Here is a 16,862-nt window from a genome sequence, read left to right as displayed (position 1 = left end):
AAAATAAAGAGCAAATGGACATTCCCTGAATTGCTGCATTCACCATCCAAATGTTGAGTGACTCAGTATTCTTATTTTAAAATATTATGTGGGTTGCTCTGATTCAAGCTAACTAACTAAACAAAGCTTTCTTTGCTACTGTTAAACTTTTATTCATAATTCTCTGTATTCATAGTGATTCTGCAAGCAGAACCAGTACAACAGAAAAGTCTGCCCATCCTCATCTGATCAGGCTACAGTTCTGCAAGGATTTCTCATGAGCAGATGACCCCACACTTCACTTTTTCTAACAGTACATTCACACGGAGGTAAACAAGTTAAATTTAAAAGAAAAGGAAACATCAATAAAGAGAAGGTTTACGAATTGTAAATAAACAATGTTTTAAAGCTGGACTTTTCAGTAAATCTCACTGCAGGAATAAAGTACGTTACTTGCTGTATGTCATAGTCGGGTTCCATTGCCCGAGCTGGCTGGAGTGCCTCATCCGGAGGTGCCTCACTATTAAGGGATGTTAAACGGGCCAGGCACCTTTAGCCTAATCCCCTTTTTGTCCTATCTATCTATCTATCTATCTATCTCTGTTTCTGCCTGTTCATTGAACTGTTGTACAGCCTATGCGTTGATGGGGAAAAAAAAACAAACTCTGATACAATTCTGTTATTTCAAATTGAAATGTTTTGCAAAATTCACGTGATTGCACTGGATTAATTTATTAAAAAAAAACCCAAACCATTAAAAATATTCTGACAACGTTAAACTGTTCCACATGAATACAGTCAGAACAAAACATTCAAAACTGTATTCCAAAATAACTGCCTGCCTGTTTTTATTTTATGTAATAAGCATCTCTAAAACTAAGATTAAAGCATTTCATGAAAACACAGCTGGTGAAAAAAAAACTTTTCAGGACTGTCAACAAATCCCAATTTTCATATCGATTCAAAAAGGTTTTGGAAGTGTTTTACAAAAAAGACATTGTTGTTGTCTGCATGACTTCATGAGCCTCTTAAAATGAAGATACCGGAACGAAATAAATCTCCGTATTCTGTTTCCAACGGCGGCACAAGTGACATCTAATGAAGCACAAGGGTGTAAGTCATACTTCTACCTTAGAGTCCACTAGCTTCCAATGACTTTCAGATCAGGAATTTCCTGCCCCAGATTTGTTAAGAGCTAATATTTCCCTTTCATTCATTTGTCCAGGCTTTCCTACAATCTAGATAAATATTTTGTACCCGCAAAATTCTATGGTAAGGAATTGCACGGATCTACTACCTGCTGTGAGAAGAACTTCTATCCCACCTCCTACTAGCTTGCTTTGATGTCCTCTAATTTTTGGAGTAGATGAAACCAACTCATTCATGCTTAATGTCACTTAAATGTGACTGTTCACACAAGTTCTACACAATATGCATAAAATGTGCAGAATAGAGACTTTAAAGAATGGTGTTTAAGGTGCTTTCTTGACCTGCTCATAATTTGGTATCTATGGTAATACTTGAAGGCAGCTAAACAGCACTGTGGAGTAAAGAATTTTCATCTTCAGCTACACATTTGCAGTCTTACGTCAGTTTTACAGTTCATTTGAACAAAACCAAATTTTTCAGTGAGTGGGCTGTCTGACTTATCTTTTATAGATTCCTGGGTTCTAACAAAAGACACCATTTCTTTCCACTTCTTTACAAAGCCTTCTCTAATTCCAAGTTTTCCTAAGTTTGCCTTTTTCTGTTTCTATTGAAATGTGACTACAAAGGTTCCTCTGTGTAATTGTCCTTCCAGGCTTCATATAATTATTATCCATAAGTTTGAGGCCTAAAGGCTCTTTTTTGTACGCAACCCTTTCTGAGGGCTTATTTTTTACTAAACAAGAGTATTCCCATATAGTAGCAAGTAAATACATTTCTGAAACCTCATTCCTATTCAAGTCAAGCCTTGAGTTCAAGGTTCACATTCTCTGCTAACCTCATTCTAAGGTCAAGAAAGTCCAAAGAAAATTAGCAAACAGTACTGCACAGCAAAGCCGCCCTCCTAAGATCAGCATCAGATTGTCAGTTCTTCTTCAGCAATTAAATCTACCTGAAAAACTCAAACAAACCTTCTTAATGACATCTGAAGCAAAACGGACAGACTCCCACAGCTTGCTGTGCAAACAGAATGATCAATTTCTGCTTCTAGGAGAATAATTTTGAAGGAATGAAAAAGTACTTAGTCTTGGGGAGGATCTTTCACATTTGAAATATTTTCTATTGTAAGAGAACTAGATATACTAAGACTGCTTACAAAGCAGTTCAATTATTTAATGAACAGATAGTGCACTTAGGGTAAACATAGAGTAAGAGGGAATAAGAGACATGGGGAATAATTATCATCAAAACAAAGTTTAAATGATTCCAGGCAAAGGAGTTATACATTCTATTACACTATGTAATGAAATTTGGAAGACAAGTCATACCTGAATGTATGAACTGTATTTACCCATGTGTCTGAGAATAACATTTGAACAATGATGATCCAGTGATTTCGTTTATTAAAATAACCAAAAACAGATTTTGCCCAAGTTGAGAACTATTGCAGTCATTCGTAGAATTACTGAAATGCTGGAACTTTACTGTTTCAAACATGAGTTTGCTCTACTTCAACTTAAAATTAACTGCAAAGACTCAAACACTTGCTTTTAGGATATTTTAAATGGTTTAAAGAATTGTTCTTGTTCTACTCACTGGTGCAGAGTTGTCTCTTGGTCCTCTGGATCTGACCATTCTCCCCAGCACTTCTATGCCATCAGAACTAATATTCCCTGCTGCATTAATGGTCTTCTCGCTCACTTGCTTGCAGTCAATAATTATTTTGGCCGTAGTCTTGCTGATAACAACATGCAACTAAGCAAAAGAAAAGATGCTTTAACATACAAAGGAGCACATAGGATACATTGATTTCCTGTGAAAAGTGAGGCATTTTTTGAAATGAGCTCCTAACTCCATGTTTGCTAATGCAACTCAGAGAATAATCCATAGCAAATAATCTACATGACCTCTAGAGGTCTCTTCCAACCTGAATTATTCTATGATTCTAATCTGTTTCATTAATTTAGCTTATTTTTCCGCTTATGGAACATCTGTATTTGGTAAGAAAATAATTTATCCCTGACAAAAGACCTACACAATGCTCGTATACCACCCAGATCCCAAAGAACCCTTGATTTATGTGGTCAGTAAGAATTCCTGGGCCTTGTATGATCCTGCTATATAACGCTGGATTTCACCAATACATCCTTTATAGCCACTTGCAAAAGCCAAAACGAAGCAGTAAAATTTAGCCCATAAATTATACATTAACAACACAGCAAAATCTTTCATAGTGAAGTTTTTTACACAGAAAAAAATCAAATCACACCAAACGCAGTACAAAAAAGCAGAGCACAGCAACAAAGTTAGTTCCTTCTGCCTTGGCTCACACTCTGTTGTCCATCGCTGATGCAGCAAAGACATTCCCAGCAGAGAGGACAATCCTAACCACAACTGTCCTGTCATGAGCAAACTCTCAGTTCAGCAAAGGAAAGAACAATTTTTTGGGGAAGAGACCAGATGAAGAGCTGGTAGAAATGCAGTGCCTTCTCTATACCAGTACACTATGTGGAGACGGGAGCCCAAGGTGAGAGAATGCCAGGAAGAAATCCTGTAGCTGCTTTGCTCTGGGCTCAGCGGGAACTAAATAACCACAAAGCTGGTATGAATTTGGTCTCCTGCACCTTTCAAACACAGGCAGAGCAGGCATCCTTATTCAAAATGCAGAAAAATGCTTAAGAGGAGAATTTGCTAAAGCCTCACATATTTCTCCAAAGCACAACTTAAGAGAGCCAGAATTAGATCCAAGCTCTGACCTACCTTCCCTTTCTTGCTTCATTGATTAAAAAGAAAGTACAGAAAAGTTAATCTCTGTAAATACTATCTCTCTAAACACAGTCTCCTTTTTTTTGGTTAGTAAAGGTACAAACACCAGAAATAAAAGTGAACAACAAAAGCACTTTCCACAAAAAGTATGTGCTACAATCCCAGCACTATTTCATCTGCTTTTGGAAAGAATGTTAGAAGTTCTTTAACAGCCAAGAAACTTCGACATGGCATAGCCCTTAAAATATGTTTAAAAATAACAACTCTGGTCAAAAGAAGGATAATTTTTTTTGCTGGACTTTTTCTTTTCATTTTGAGTGACATTTCCAATCCAAACCTTAAAAGGAAAAGCCAATTTATTTCTAAATTGCTTTTCAAGGCAAGTATTTTTAATCAACTCTAAAATACGGTCACGAGGCATGAGATGAAAATTGATCACATCAGCTTCATCACAAAAGCTATGACTTTTTTAATGTTAATTAAATATTTCAAAGAGACTTAAGACGGTTTGGTAAATAATTCTGAATATGCAAAATAAATTGCGTTTGGCAGCGGCTGACCACATGAAAGAAGATTTCAAAACATGAAAAACTCCCAAACCTTTATTCAGAGTGCAGTTTTTTCCTATTACCATTACTAACCTTATGAAAACTCCCATAAAATATCTTCCTTATTTCAGGACCTTCAAAAGTCACAGTTTGAAAATCTCCTTTGTAGTCGTAGTTAAAGAAAGTCAGAGTTTTACCACCATCTGTGTGAGAATAAAAATAAGGGCTCCGGGTGAGAGGAAGGAAAGGCCTGATACGTTATCTGAAAGGGTCAATTTTATGTTTAACAAAGACGACCAAAGATGTCAGATCACATGTTAGTAAAACACATTCCTAAGTGATATACTGACCCAGAAATAACAAGTTATCTCAGAGAAATGCTTTTTTCTGCTCTGACAGGAAGGACGGACCAATAGTTGGGAGTCTACTTCACCCATATCCACCTGGATCCTACTCTCCCACTAGTTCTCTGTATGACTTGGACAAGTTCCTCAAATTAGCTAAATGCCTAATTCCCACCTATTTTAAGGTGACATATCTAAAAGACTGTAGGAAAGAGAGATAAGTACAAATATACCTCTTTTAAAACTGGCAGCTATGAAGCACAGCCATCAGAGCAGCTACATCTTCTCAATAGTAAGTGTGGAAACTTTCTAAATTATAATCCCTGTTTTACAGTTGTAGAAGTCAAATCAAGTAGAAATGAGGAGTCATCAAGAGTTCATGTCTCTAGCTTTAAGTCTGCTATCTACCAGACTGCACCACATCTACGTATACTGTACTGTCAGTACACTGGCACGTATCAAGAGAGATTCCATTAGAACCAGATTCAGAGCAGTGGAAATTTTAAAAGCAAATGATTAGCTCCCTTACATCAATTTACACCTAGTACAGCTCTTTGCATTTCAGTATCATTGCTCCCACTTTACAGCAGTGTACTCAAAATTTGACTCTAACTCCAAATTAAACTCAGTCAAATTAAATCTAAGAAACATCCATTAGGGACTATCACCTTCCAGATACAGATAGTTGTTCTAGCAGCAGATTAAATCGTTGGCAATAATAAACCTTGACAGAGAATGAATCATTCATACAGTTAAAGTCACTGATAAAATACAAAATACATACTATCTAAAATAACTCCAACCAGTGGTTCATATTCTTCATTTAAAATCTCCCAAAGAGCAAATGGCTCTTGAGGTGTGTCGGGGAGTATACGAAAGAGAAACGTAATGGTGTAATCAGAAGGGAGACCTTCAGGATGCAAATACCTGTAAGAGAAGGAATGTCTTATAAACTGAAACATTAAATCTCGTGATTTATTCACCAGATGCTCACTTAACACGCCTTCTATTACTCTGAATAAGTGTTCGCAAAATCTACTCAACTCGATAACTATCAAAAGAATACTTATGAAGAAAGAAGCTATCTTTTCCCTTGAAATTCACAAAATTGCATTTAATTTTTTTTTTTTTTTAATTTTAACCAAATCAGAGATCAGCTTTTTAAAATTAGTAGTCATTCGCAAGACCCTTGCTACTGTCTGGTTTAACAGACAATGAAAATAGAAGTTGCTTGGAAGACCAATCTCAATAGACGTGTCCTTTGTCATTAAACCATCACTAACGGATAGAAATTAGGAAGGACAGAGACTGTTATAAATTACAGGGAATGTAGTTTACACATTTCAACACCAGTATATAAGAAAGTGAAGTCAAAACAGATCACACATACAGAAATACAATCTGTTCTCCTAGAATTTTTGCAGGAGACAGAGGAAGTTTATGATATAAAAGTAGTATGTTGTTTTATCCCATTTCCTAAAAATTGTTATTTAGTATTTCAAATGTAATTTAACCTTGTGTTGTCAAATCCCAAAGTGGGACATTTGGACAAGTGTCTGAAAGGACTGACCATATTTTTAAAATGTTAATTAGCCTGATTCTTTAAAATCACAGTAAAGAGATCTGAAAGCCTGAAGACATTATTTAACCAATTTATTTTCCCAAAATATGATCCATTCCTTCTAAAGTGTTTCTGGCACTTATAAGATGTATAGATATGAATCATGCTGGAAAAGGGGTTAAATGTGATATATAATCAATATACAATGGTCTGTAGATGATCAACCGTGATGTTACACTGCACGTTTCCCACAGAGAAAAGAGAGAGGCAACTCAACAGGTATAAGAAAAAAGCCTTACCGTATGCCCGTTGTATAAAGTGCAAATGAAAGAAAACTCAAATAAGCAACAGGGGAAACACAAGGTTTGGGGAAACAGCACTCAAAAAGGAGAATAACAATGATATTCAGTGCACAGATGAGATGACAAAAATAAGCGGTATTGTTCAGACGTACCTGTAGATCATCAAGAGAAAGGTATTCTCTGAACCATGAAAGGGAGTGAAAGCCTAACGAAGCAGTAAGATTGGGCTGGGGATGTAGCTAGAGAAGAACATACAAATGCAGCAGATCCGATTAGAAAGAAGCAGAAAGGGAAAAAGAAGTGACAAATGCTAATCCCTGGAAATTCCACTCCATCTAGACCCAGGAGGAGACTAAACGCAGAGAATGTGAAACAGCTCCAAGAAGTATAGCTCCGACTGGATAATCGCACAAAAAGACTAAGATGACTTCTAATGTAAACCTTAAAAGTAATTTCCCACTGTTTTTCTTTCTTATTTATCTCTGCTAAAGAATACTTCTTGTTACATCTTCCCATGTCTAATCCAGCAGGGCCACTGCCTTTCTCTGATGCCACTTAATACAAAGTGGGGGACTGGACTGAGAGAAACCAACGGCAGCACACACACTATTCACAGAAGAAACGGAGAGTTTCCATCACTTCCTCTCTGAGGAATGACTGTAAAAGTTCAACAGGAGATTTCTTCATTGCCTCCTCCACATCTCTCCCAGGACACAGTCCTCATGACTGAACTATGTCTTTCCCCCCAGGAAGGTACTAGATGATGTTCACACATACTCATTTCAACATAAGGAGATAATCTTCCTTTGTAATCAATGAATGGACATAGCCTGATGCTGGAAGTGACTGAGGACACCTAAAGCAGGTTCCCACTCTGATTCAGACTTCAAGACACTGCACACACTGAAGTCTTATAGACTTCAACCCACATTCCAGAGGCATCTTTCACAAAGTACTACATACTGGAACCTGCCCATACACACAGCTGCATAGAGATGCTAAGTGCTAAACTGGCACAAGCCTGAAACTGGCTCATGCGGGATATCCAAACTAGCCAGTAGGCTTACCCACTTTTACCCCCAACTGCTAATTTTGAATGAAACTGATTGAGGAGTCTGGACACCAAACACTCTTCCTATTCATTAGTATAATGCAGATAAACATTTGCTCTTCTGACGTGAAAATACTGGTCCCTAAAATGAATAATTGCCTGCATTGGACAATATTCATGTGTTTTATGAATATTTACATGTCAATACATACTTGGTAGGCTGGGATACCAGGGCATCCTTGTGCAGTCTGTAACATGGGTAAACATTAAATGTACCAGGTTCCATTGAAACCCCTTCCACAGCTGAAAACTCCTTTTCAACCAAACCAAACATTTCCATCATTTTAAATCCTGGAAGGCAATAAAATATACATTCTATTAATTTAAATTAATACCACATTACAGGAAACAAAAAAGGACAAAGCCAGTTGCATCAAAGAGTTTCATATCACCATCTGTTTAACAGCTGTTAGCATAGAGGGAAATTTATTGCCTAATACTGTGAAAATCAGGTAATGAAAATGATTCCATAAATCAGAAACAAAAATGAACACAAAAATACTGTACCTGCAAAATTATTGCCGTCTTTAACTACCAATGGGCAGGCTGGAAAAGAAGGAAAGATATATTTAAGGACAGAAAACACATCCCACTGGGTCAGAACAATGATCTACTCAGCCCAGTACTCTATCCCCAACAGCAGCAAAAGCAGTTGCTGGTTAGGAAGGGCATGCAAACCTGGCCACCTTCTACTCCATTCAGTTGATGCTCCTCAGGATCCACAAGGGTTGTAGGAAAGATGTTAAAGGGTACATCCCTGTGTGTTACATATAACATCCTTTGATGGATCTGTTGTTCATGAATTTGTCTAATCCTTCTATGAACCTGCCTTCACAACCTCTTGTGGCAATAAATTCACTGCTTGCTGCATAAAAAAGTATGTCTTATACTGGGTTTTAACCAAGTGCTCCCTAGTTCACTATTTGAGAGCTTCTCCAGCCTAACTCCAGCTCAGGCTCGATTACTTTAGCTGCCATTCTCTGTACCTTTTCAAACTCCAAAATAGCTTTCATGAGCAAGAGAGGCCAGAATTGCATGCAGTCCTTAAGATGTGTGCACGCATTTTAAATAGCTGTAAATGTGTTTTATATTTTTCTTCTGGCAAGGAGGAAGGTAAACCAATCTCTTCCAGGAAAGGTGCCCTGGGAAATCAATAAGCCTAGGTGCAGAGTGTCAAATACGGCACCCCAGGATACTCATCTTCAGAGATGACTTTTGGAATACAAGCACAAGTGACCAATAAGTGCTACTGTTGAGTATTCTCGACGTTCAAAGTTGCAAGTAGAGTTTAGGGTCATTTGCAAGTAGAGTTTATGGTCAAAACCAAAGAATTGATGGGACACAAGCAACATATTTGTGTTCAACAGCTCTCCTAACTCACAGTCCCGTAACTCACATAATCATAAATCATTCACGGCAGCTATATACTGCCTAATTCCTGCCTCATATACAAGAAAACATTCTAAGGGCACACACCTAAAAGCATGTGAATTACTCATCTCTAACCATTAGGTGTTGTTCCAGAATGTCTTTCCCTTCCTTTTCATAAAGTCTGAAGTGTGGCATTTTCACAGATTTCAAAGAGTTTGAGGCATGTTTTATGCTTTTCCCTAGGCTACAACTCTTCTGTTTTCTATGACGATACAAACATTAATCATTGGCTCTCTGTTAATAGATTAATCATGTGATTTGAATAACAATTAATGTAGTTTACTCTTATAGATGGTTACAGTAGCCTATAAAATAAAATATAATTAAATTTTTATGACTAAATTCTAAACTATTAACAATGTTTCAAATCTGAAATCTCTTTCTGACAACCAGTGGATCTATTCTGCATTTATAGCAAACAGCCATTAATTATTTTCAAGTCACAACAACTTTAAGTCCTTAATCTTTTATGGAAACAACATTAGAGTTATAATACCTACAAGTAAATTATGTTTAAAAAGGACATTTTCAAGAATACCTCTTAATAGAAAATTAATAGTTGCAAAACCCCCCAGTATTTAGCACTTATTCTATAAGCAAAAAAAAGTCAAAATGGCTAACTTGCTGATGCAGTTTCACAAACAAAAGTGATCAGCTCATCTTCAATCTTTGCAAAGGCATCAAAGTCATCCACAAAGAAGACATGTCTTTCACTGGGCTTGCTGCCAATATTCACTAACTCTGAATAGTCAGCATCGGCAACTCCAATAGCAAAAAAGCTGAAACCTGTAAAACAAAAAAGAACACTCTTGTGAGTCAATCATTTAGAGAGTGGAAATACAATATGAACACAACTGTATTTGCACTGGCTCCTTTCCTGATTAAATACAAAGGTGGAAATTTTATTATCATACCATAACACCAGAAAATTCATGCATGTAATCTAAAATAAAGATAATACATTCTCTGTGAGAGATTTTTTTTGGCTATTTATGCTTAATCGGTTAAAGTTAATGCTTCAGTGTTTTCTTGAAGACATCTAAGACTACTCTGTAGTTTAAAGTTTTAGCATATGTTTAAACAATTTTCTAATTTAATTCTATACTGTATTACACACAAAAATATCCAGGTATCAAGTATATCCTAAATACAAAGCACAGAAATTAATTTCCTGTAGGTCTTTCACAGATTTTGTTCTCTGCCATATATTAATCCGCGTTTTCAAGCCACTGGTGCCTCATGAGTGAACACTGAAATTAATGTGTTCTCATTTCATCAGCAAGTAAACTGCACTAGCTGAATATGTTCTATATATCCTGCGTCAATATATTTCAAAATTTGAGCCTGACTTCAAAAATTTAAATGAAATGGGAATTGTATCCTATATGTTTGAGGAGCCACAAACTAGCTAAAAGTTTTTCAACATTTTCCTTTCTGTAGAAGATAAAGAAAAAACCTGCCTACATGAGGCTGGATATTGTTAACGGACATACTGTTCTTGCACGGCTCAGTCCCAAATTTACTCCAGTCAAGAAATATTGTCTTTAAGTTTGAATGAGGCCCAAGGGCATTCATCACCTTCTGTGAAGCTTTTAGCACAACAAAACTTTGACTTAATGTATTATAACAACATCTTCATGTCTCATCCAAGATCAGCACCTCTTCATGCCAGTCCCTATCACAGATGCGAGTCAGTACCTGCTCCGACCTGTCTGCAGCCTAAGCATACAGCACCCACAGACGGAAATGGGAGAGAGGAAGTCATTTGCCCAAGGTGACACATCCCAGCCAGCAAGTGAACTCCCACCGTATGCCGCCTCCTCTCGAGGTTGTTGCCAGGCTAATAGTTAATAAGGCAACTGCAAGACTCGGCTGACAGTTGAACATTCGTTGTTCTGCTTAGACATAGACTCCAATTCAATCTCAAATCTGAGGTTTTCTTGATTGCTACTTAAAACAAGTTATGCATGCTCTACTATTTTGTGATATGATTTTATTTATGAAGGCACTGCACTCAGCCTGTAGCAATAATACAAGCAGGCAGCCATGCTCAACGACTGCATCGCGTTCCAGGTATCAGTGATGTAACTGGTAACTTCATAGCCGCCAAACTCTAAAGGCAAATAAAAAAGCATGCATGTAATTTCTTCTAAGACTTCCTCACATTAATTAAAAGGATGATAGCTTTTTTCTTCCATCCTTTAGTTTTGCTCCATGTGGCACGCTGTGCCCTTTGGGTTTTGGTACAAACCCCAGCATCAGACATTTCTACAATTAACCCAGTTCTTATGCTTAGACTCAAAACACCATGTGGCTGCTTAAAGCTCTAAAGTTGGTGGTTTAAAATAATTCCTAAAGGTAATTAGTGTAACACAAGTGCAGATCAGAACCAGTAAAAGAACATACAAAAGAATTTTCAAAGGACCACTTATATAGAAAACAAAACAGTTCAGTTTGCTGGTAACCACGAGACTACACTTCATAGATGACAGTCCAGATTCTAGGAATCGTGTCCCTGAAATTCTGCATCATGGGAGCAATTCCATCGATTACTACATGATTTTAGCACTGCTGCTAAAAGGAAAAACAATAGTATTAATCACCAAAAAACATCCAGAATCTAATATCTAGTGATATTCTGAGTTTCTCAGCATTTGCTGTCTGTTTTCTTTAAACTTGGAAATCTTCCTGGAGCAAAAGTTACCCTTACCTCATGCCCACACTTACGTAGTTATAATTAATGAGAAAAAGGAAAATGTGAATAGTTCTTAAAACTACACATTTTACCATCTATTTGCATTTCTCTGGAGACTTTGTTCACATCGTCCTGTGATCGCCCATCAGTAATGACAACCAAAACCTTTGGAATGCCCCTTCTCATGCCTGCCTCTCCAGTAAACAAGACTTCTCTTGCATGTTTAATGGCTTTGCCTGAAACAGAAAAAATTGACAACATACTTTCACTGTGACTTAAATCCAATTTCTATTGGCTTCTCATATGATATGTCGGACATCAATAAAAGGAGGTATCTCCACATACTCTGCCCCAAATGTGCCAGAGCTATGATTTAAGACCTGAATAATTATCATGAGACTGAAGAAAGCCGAGCACCTAGCTAAAACCAGATTTCAGTAAGAGCTGTTGTGTCCTCAGCAGTCTGCAAATCAGTGCATTCTGTAGTTATTAAAATAGAGAGTTAGAAAAGTTTAATTTTTACCCTAAACCTTTAAAATTTGATTGCTTCATTTCTTCAGTTCAAGAAGGTGAAGTTCAAGAACATGACGTGTGGGAAACAGTATTCTGTGCGGGTTAGAGATAACAAAATCTTCCCTTACTGGATCGTAGGGCACAGTCCAGGTAACAACTGGAAGTGCCATTGTAGCATTTTCTTGAGTAAATGGAAAATGTGTTATTTTGATACTACTGAGATTGGAGGCAATGCAACAGCTGCAAGAAATTTCTTTGCAGTCTGAGAATAACAAAACATACAGTTTCCAACTAAAACAGATTTTAACCCTTTCAGCACTCATCTCTAATTTCTTCACATCAGAGAGCTATCTTAAGGGATTAATTAAAATGTAACTACATTCAGTTAACAGGCATCTTCTCCCAGTCCAGTCTTAAACATAGCAGTGAGGCTTAACTGTCCTGGCTTATAACCAAATAGACCCTCCACTCTGTCCACTGGTTTCTACACGCTCTGCAAGCTCCCTCCCATCTTCTCTCCCCTCCCACTTTTTCACTTGCCAAGCTGATTTCCCATTATTCCCCATTCCACAATACCCAAAGTCATTCACTCCTGCTTCGCTGCCTCTCTCCCTTCCTCCCTGATCTGTGACCTCGCTGTTGGTCGGAGGGGTGAATACCCAGCAGTAGGTGGTGAAGGGTGTAAACTGCAGATTACGAAGAATTTCTAACTTCAAAGCCCAACCTTTCACCTCCAGCACGGAGATACCATGTTCTCACTGGTTTTGCATTGATATATTAAACCACTTGGCAAATGGGAAATACTGCACAGACAGTAGTTGGGAGAAAATCTGCATCATAATCATGACCTTTCTCACCTGTTTTTGTGTTTCCTCCTTTGTAGGCTATTTGCTGAATAGCTTCAAGAAGAGTCTCTTTTGTTTTATATGCATTCAATTTAAATTCTGTCCTGGGATCATCACTGAACTGAATTATTGCCACCTGTGCACACAGAAGATGCGTTCATTACTTAAGCACTACCCAGTGTATATGCAAAAAATAAGAGAATCAGCTCATTTAAAACAAGGACTTATCTTTTCACTTTACTTCATCCTTGAATAGAAGCCAGAAATTTTTTTCCTCTTTAAGAAATTTTCACTAAATAAAGTTCAATTTTACTCTCTGCAGCCTTGGCAACCACCTAACACTTTCTGGTTTAATTTTGCAGCAAACAGGATGAGAAAAGTAATACCCACTTTGGCAAAAGCACTCTCAATCAAGCCCAAAAGAAAAATCCTAGTTACAGCTGCTCACACGTGTACAGTTACTCATACACAGGACTGCAGGGACTTTATTAAGTCTCCATGAATTAATAGCTGCACAGAAGTAACTTAAGTTAGGGAGAAATACTGAAGCAAGTAATAGAAAGATGCAAGAACATACTCTGAAATATTGTCTCTCCCAAATATGACGCTACATGATCCAGACCCTGTATTTCAATACTATATGCTAAACCCCTACAACTCATAAAACATATATTGAACTTCATATTCTGTAAGTGGTGTCCCTGATTTAAAAGGAGCTATTCACATGCGTAAGCTTAAGCTTGTGCATAAGTTTCTGAAGCACCATGGACTATATTCTGAAAAAATAGCTGTATGGCAGGAAACAGTAAAAACTGAGCATTGTTAAGGGTTTGGACAAGTTAAAAATAATTTTCAATGTCATCCCAAATTGCATATTATATAGGTAATACAGTAACATATTTGCGAATAATCTTTTCTGGAGCAGATTCAAGCATCTTTCTAAACAAACACATAAATACAACAATCATTGTAAACACCCTATTTCAAGCACTGTAGATTCTGTAGAACATACGATCTTAAATAAATGAACCCTTAATTTTCCTTATCAGTGCCATTTTTAGGTTATTTAGAAGTAAACACCACAGTGAGTACCAATACCAAAAACATTAACACAACTTAAAGCTCATTAGAATGATTTAGAGGAGACTGAAATGATACTTAGCCTTCATGCTAGCAAAATTCTTATGAATTTCACCATACAGTGTGTATAAAAGAAGATACTGAGAAAATAAAAGCTATCCTAAAGGAGTTTGTATTTTCAAACACAAAAATTTCTGAAATTATGTCAATTACTTTTTGATTCATTTCACTTCTGGTGTTAGTCTAAAATATTCCGTCGAGTCCATGCGCCCTCCGTCTATCTACATACTATTTACCTGCGTTCCGTCAGGACCAATCTTATCCAAAGCTCCAACAGTGCTATAGAGAAAGCTAATTATTTTATTGAAGTTGTCATCTCCAATACTCCATGACCCATCCACCAGGAATGCGAGGTCAGCTTTGGCTGCTTTGCACACTGAGAAAGAAAAGCAAGTATTTTGGAGTTAGAGCAATGCTTCATCTCCTCATGGAATCTCATAAATCACTTAAGAAAATGCAACTGTCATGAAAAGCCCTTGTTTAATGTCAGTTAATAATGCTTTAGCAAACAGACCTGCTGGCATTGACTTCAGCGCAGGTGTAGAACCAGCCGAGCTCTGCAAGGGGTGAATGGTCTGCACTGACACATCCTATCACAGAATACACTTCAAGGCCGTAACGGTTCTTTAAAACCTGGCTGACCATCATAATGTTTATTTAGGTTGTTAAGTAAATTCACACAGGAACTCATACAATCCCAGACTCCTAGCATGACACAGTAAACGAGATGAGAAAATCTCGAGTGTGGAGGTACCCAGTGGGAAACTGGTCCATTCAAAAAGTTACCCCAAGCTCCGTAGCGCCTAATGCTCACCCCCTTAACTACACTATTTAGGAGCAACACAGATTTCCCCCATCTCATCTTATTCCAGCATGTTCTTACGCAAAATGGCCTGCAGAACTGTACACCTGCTCACACAAGTAGCTCAGCCTTTCATGGGAACTGGGAACCTTCAACACTCTACAGAATCCACGTCTATTGCTTGGGGTCAGAAACGGTCTCAAAGCAAAGTTACGTTTTTCAACATATTTCATCTTGAAGAAAAATGTTCATCTGAATCCAGGGAATGGGACAGGCAGATAAATACCTGTATTTCTCTTTTTCTGTTGATTACTCCTTGGATTAAAAAAAAAAAACAACCAACCATCTATCTCTGTACAGTTCTAAAACACACACGCAAGGTCTTTTTTTTTTCTGTACTTATGGATTAATTTCTCAATTACTATATGTTAGTTTGGTCCACTGACTTCTAGCTGATGGATTTGACCCTCAGTCTCCAACAACAATGCCCTCACAGAAATATTTATGAGATCTGTACAAAACACTACATGTTCAAATGATAAATAGAAGGAAGTCTGTATTTAAAGAGAGAAGAAACTGAACACGGCCAACACTTTTCTCATTATCTAAAGTAGATATATTTTTTTTAAGTCACGCTGTTTTAGAAGTTTAATTACTCCTAGGATATCTGCTTCAGTTGCAAAATATGTATGGTTTAGGAGCTCTGGAAAAAGGAAGTCTCACACATATTAATTCCCCTTTCTGCAAATTTCAACAATCCAATAATGATGTCAGATTTTTGGCTCATTAAATTTAAGCCAGCTGCCTTAACAGTGTCACTGCAGCAAATGCATTTTGAAATATGATCCTCACAGGTCTAAAATAGTGTCAGAAGCAGAAAAACATTGCATCAACACCTTGAAATTATTGTAAACCCACACATGCAGCACTTACCCTCTTTCGCAGGAGGGATCGTAGGTGGTGGAGGTGGTGTCGAAGGTGTTGTTGGTGGTTGAGTTGGAAATGGTACTGGAGAATAAAAGGAAGGAATATTAAAAAATCCTTAAAAGCCCAATATATTTTATCTATATTAAAAACAGCATTTTCTACTCATCTTCAAAATTTAAAATTCATTATCTCTAATCAACTAGTTATGCAACTGGAGAGAAACGTAGGTGAGCATGTGCATGTAATGTCCTCCTCTACTGACCACCTGAAAAAGGATAGTACTATTACAGAGCAATTAATGTCTGCACTTCAGTGTGAATGATACAATGATACAACTGAACTACTACTGGAACTACCCCTTTTGGGGTTCCCCCAGTGTAATAAACCATGGGTCAGCCCCATTCTTGACCGAGTATCCATAATTCATTTTGCAAAAGGTCAGTGTCCTTTTCCTTTCTTCGTCACAGAAAGTAGGTCTCCACTTGAGGAGGAAGATATTAGTTCTGCAATCCAAAACACAAAGAGACAGGGCAAAAGCAAGCTTGTTCTGATTAAGATTTTCCTGAACTTGGTGGAAGACCTCGTCATGTTTCCAGCTAGAAATGCATTTCCTACCACAACTCTACAGGACTGTGGCTTTGTGCCTGCAGCAACGTCTACTAAGGTTATTATACAGAGTTTCTGAAAACTGGTTACTCTGTCTCATCCTTCTCCTGACAATACCCTTTGGAATGACAACGTCCCAGAGACCT

At 37.4% G+C, this 16,862-nt stretch overlaps 1 protein-coding gene across 4 annotated transcripts in view; it reads right to left on the bottom strand.

The window, feature by feature from the left end:
- Positions 1-16,862, bottom strand: part of COL14A1 (collagen type XIV alpha 1 chain) — a 129,944-nt gene that overhangs the window by 39,392 nt on the left and 73,690 nt on the right. For all 4 annotated transcript variants that reach the window (XR_012585791.1, XM_074577743.1, XM_074577745.1 and 1 more), the window contains exons 25-34: positions 16,117-16,191; positions 14,618-14,757; positions 13,254-13,377; positions 11,976-12,119; positions 9,810-9,974; positions 8,265-8,303; positions 7,910-8,048; positions 5,568-5,710; positions 4,533-4,642; positions 2,722-2,880 (exon numbers count right to left, since the gene is read on the bottom strand). Coding sequence is in view for 3 of the 4 variants with exons in the window: in XM_074577743.1 (XP_074433844.1) it covers positions 2,722-2,880; positions 4,533-4,642; positions 5,568-5,710; positions 7,910-8,048; positions 8,265-8,303; positions 9,810-9,974; positions 11,976-12,119; positions 13,254-13,377; positions 14,618-14,757; positions 16,117-16,191 (1,238 nt within the window). In the remaining variant the exon portion in view is untranslated. The remainder of the gene's footprint in view (positions 1-2,721; positions 2,881-4,532; positions 4,643-5,567; positions 5,711-7,909; positions 8,049-8,264; positions 8,304-9,809; positions 9,975-11,975; positions 12,120-13,253; positions 13,378-14,617; positions 14,758-16,116; positions 16,192-16,862) is intronic.

This window comes from Larus michahellis, chromosome 2 (assembly GCF_964199755.1).
Source record: "Larus michahellis chromosome 2, bLarMic1.1, whole genome shotgun sequence".
Lineage (NCBI taxonomy): Eukaryota > Metazoa > Chordata > Aves > Charadriiformes > Laridae > Larus > Larus michahellis.
The sequence above is the reverse complement of the archived record's forward strand: the minus strand, read 5'-3'. Positions and strand labels throughout refer to the sequence as shown.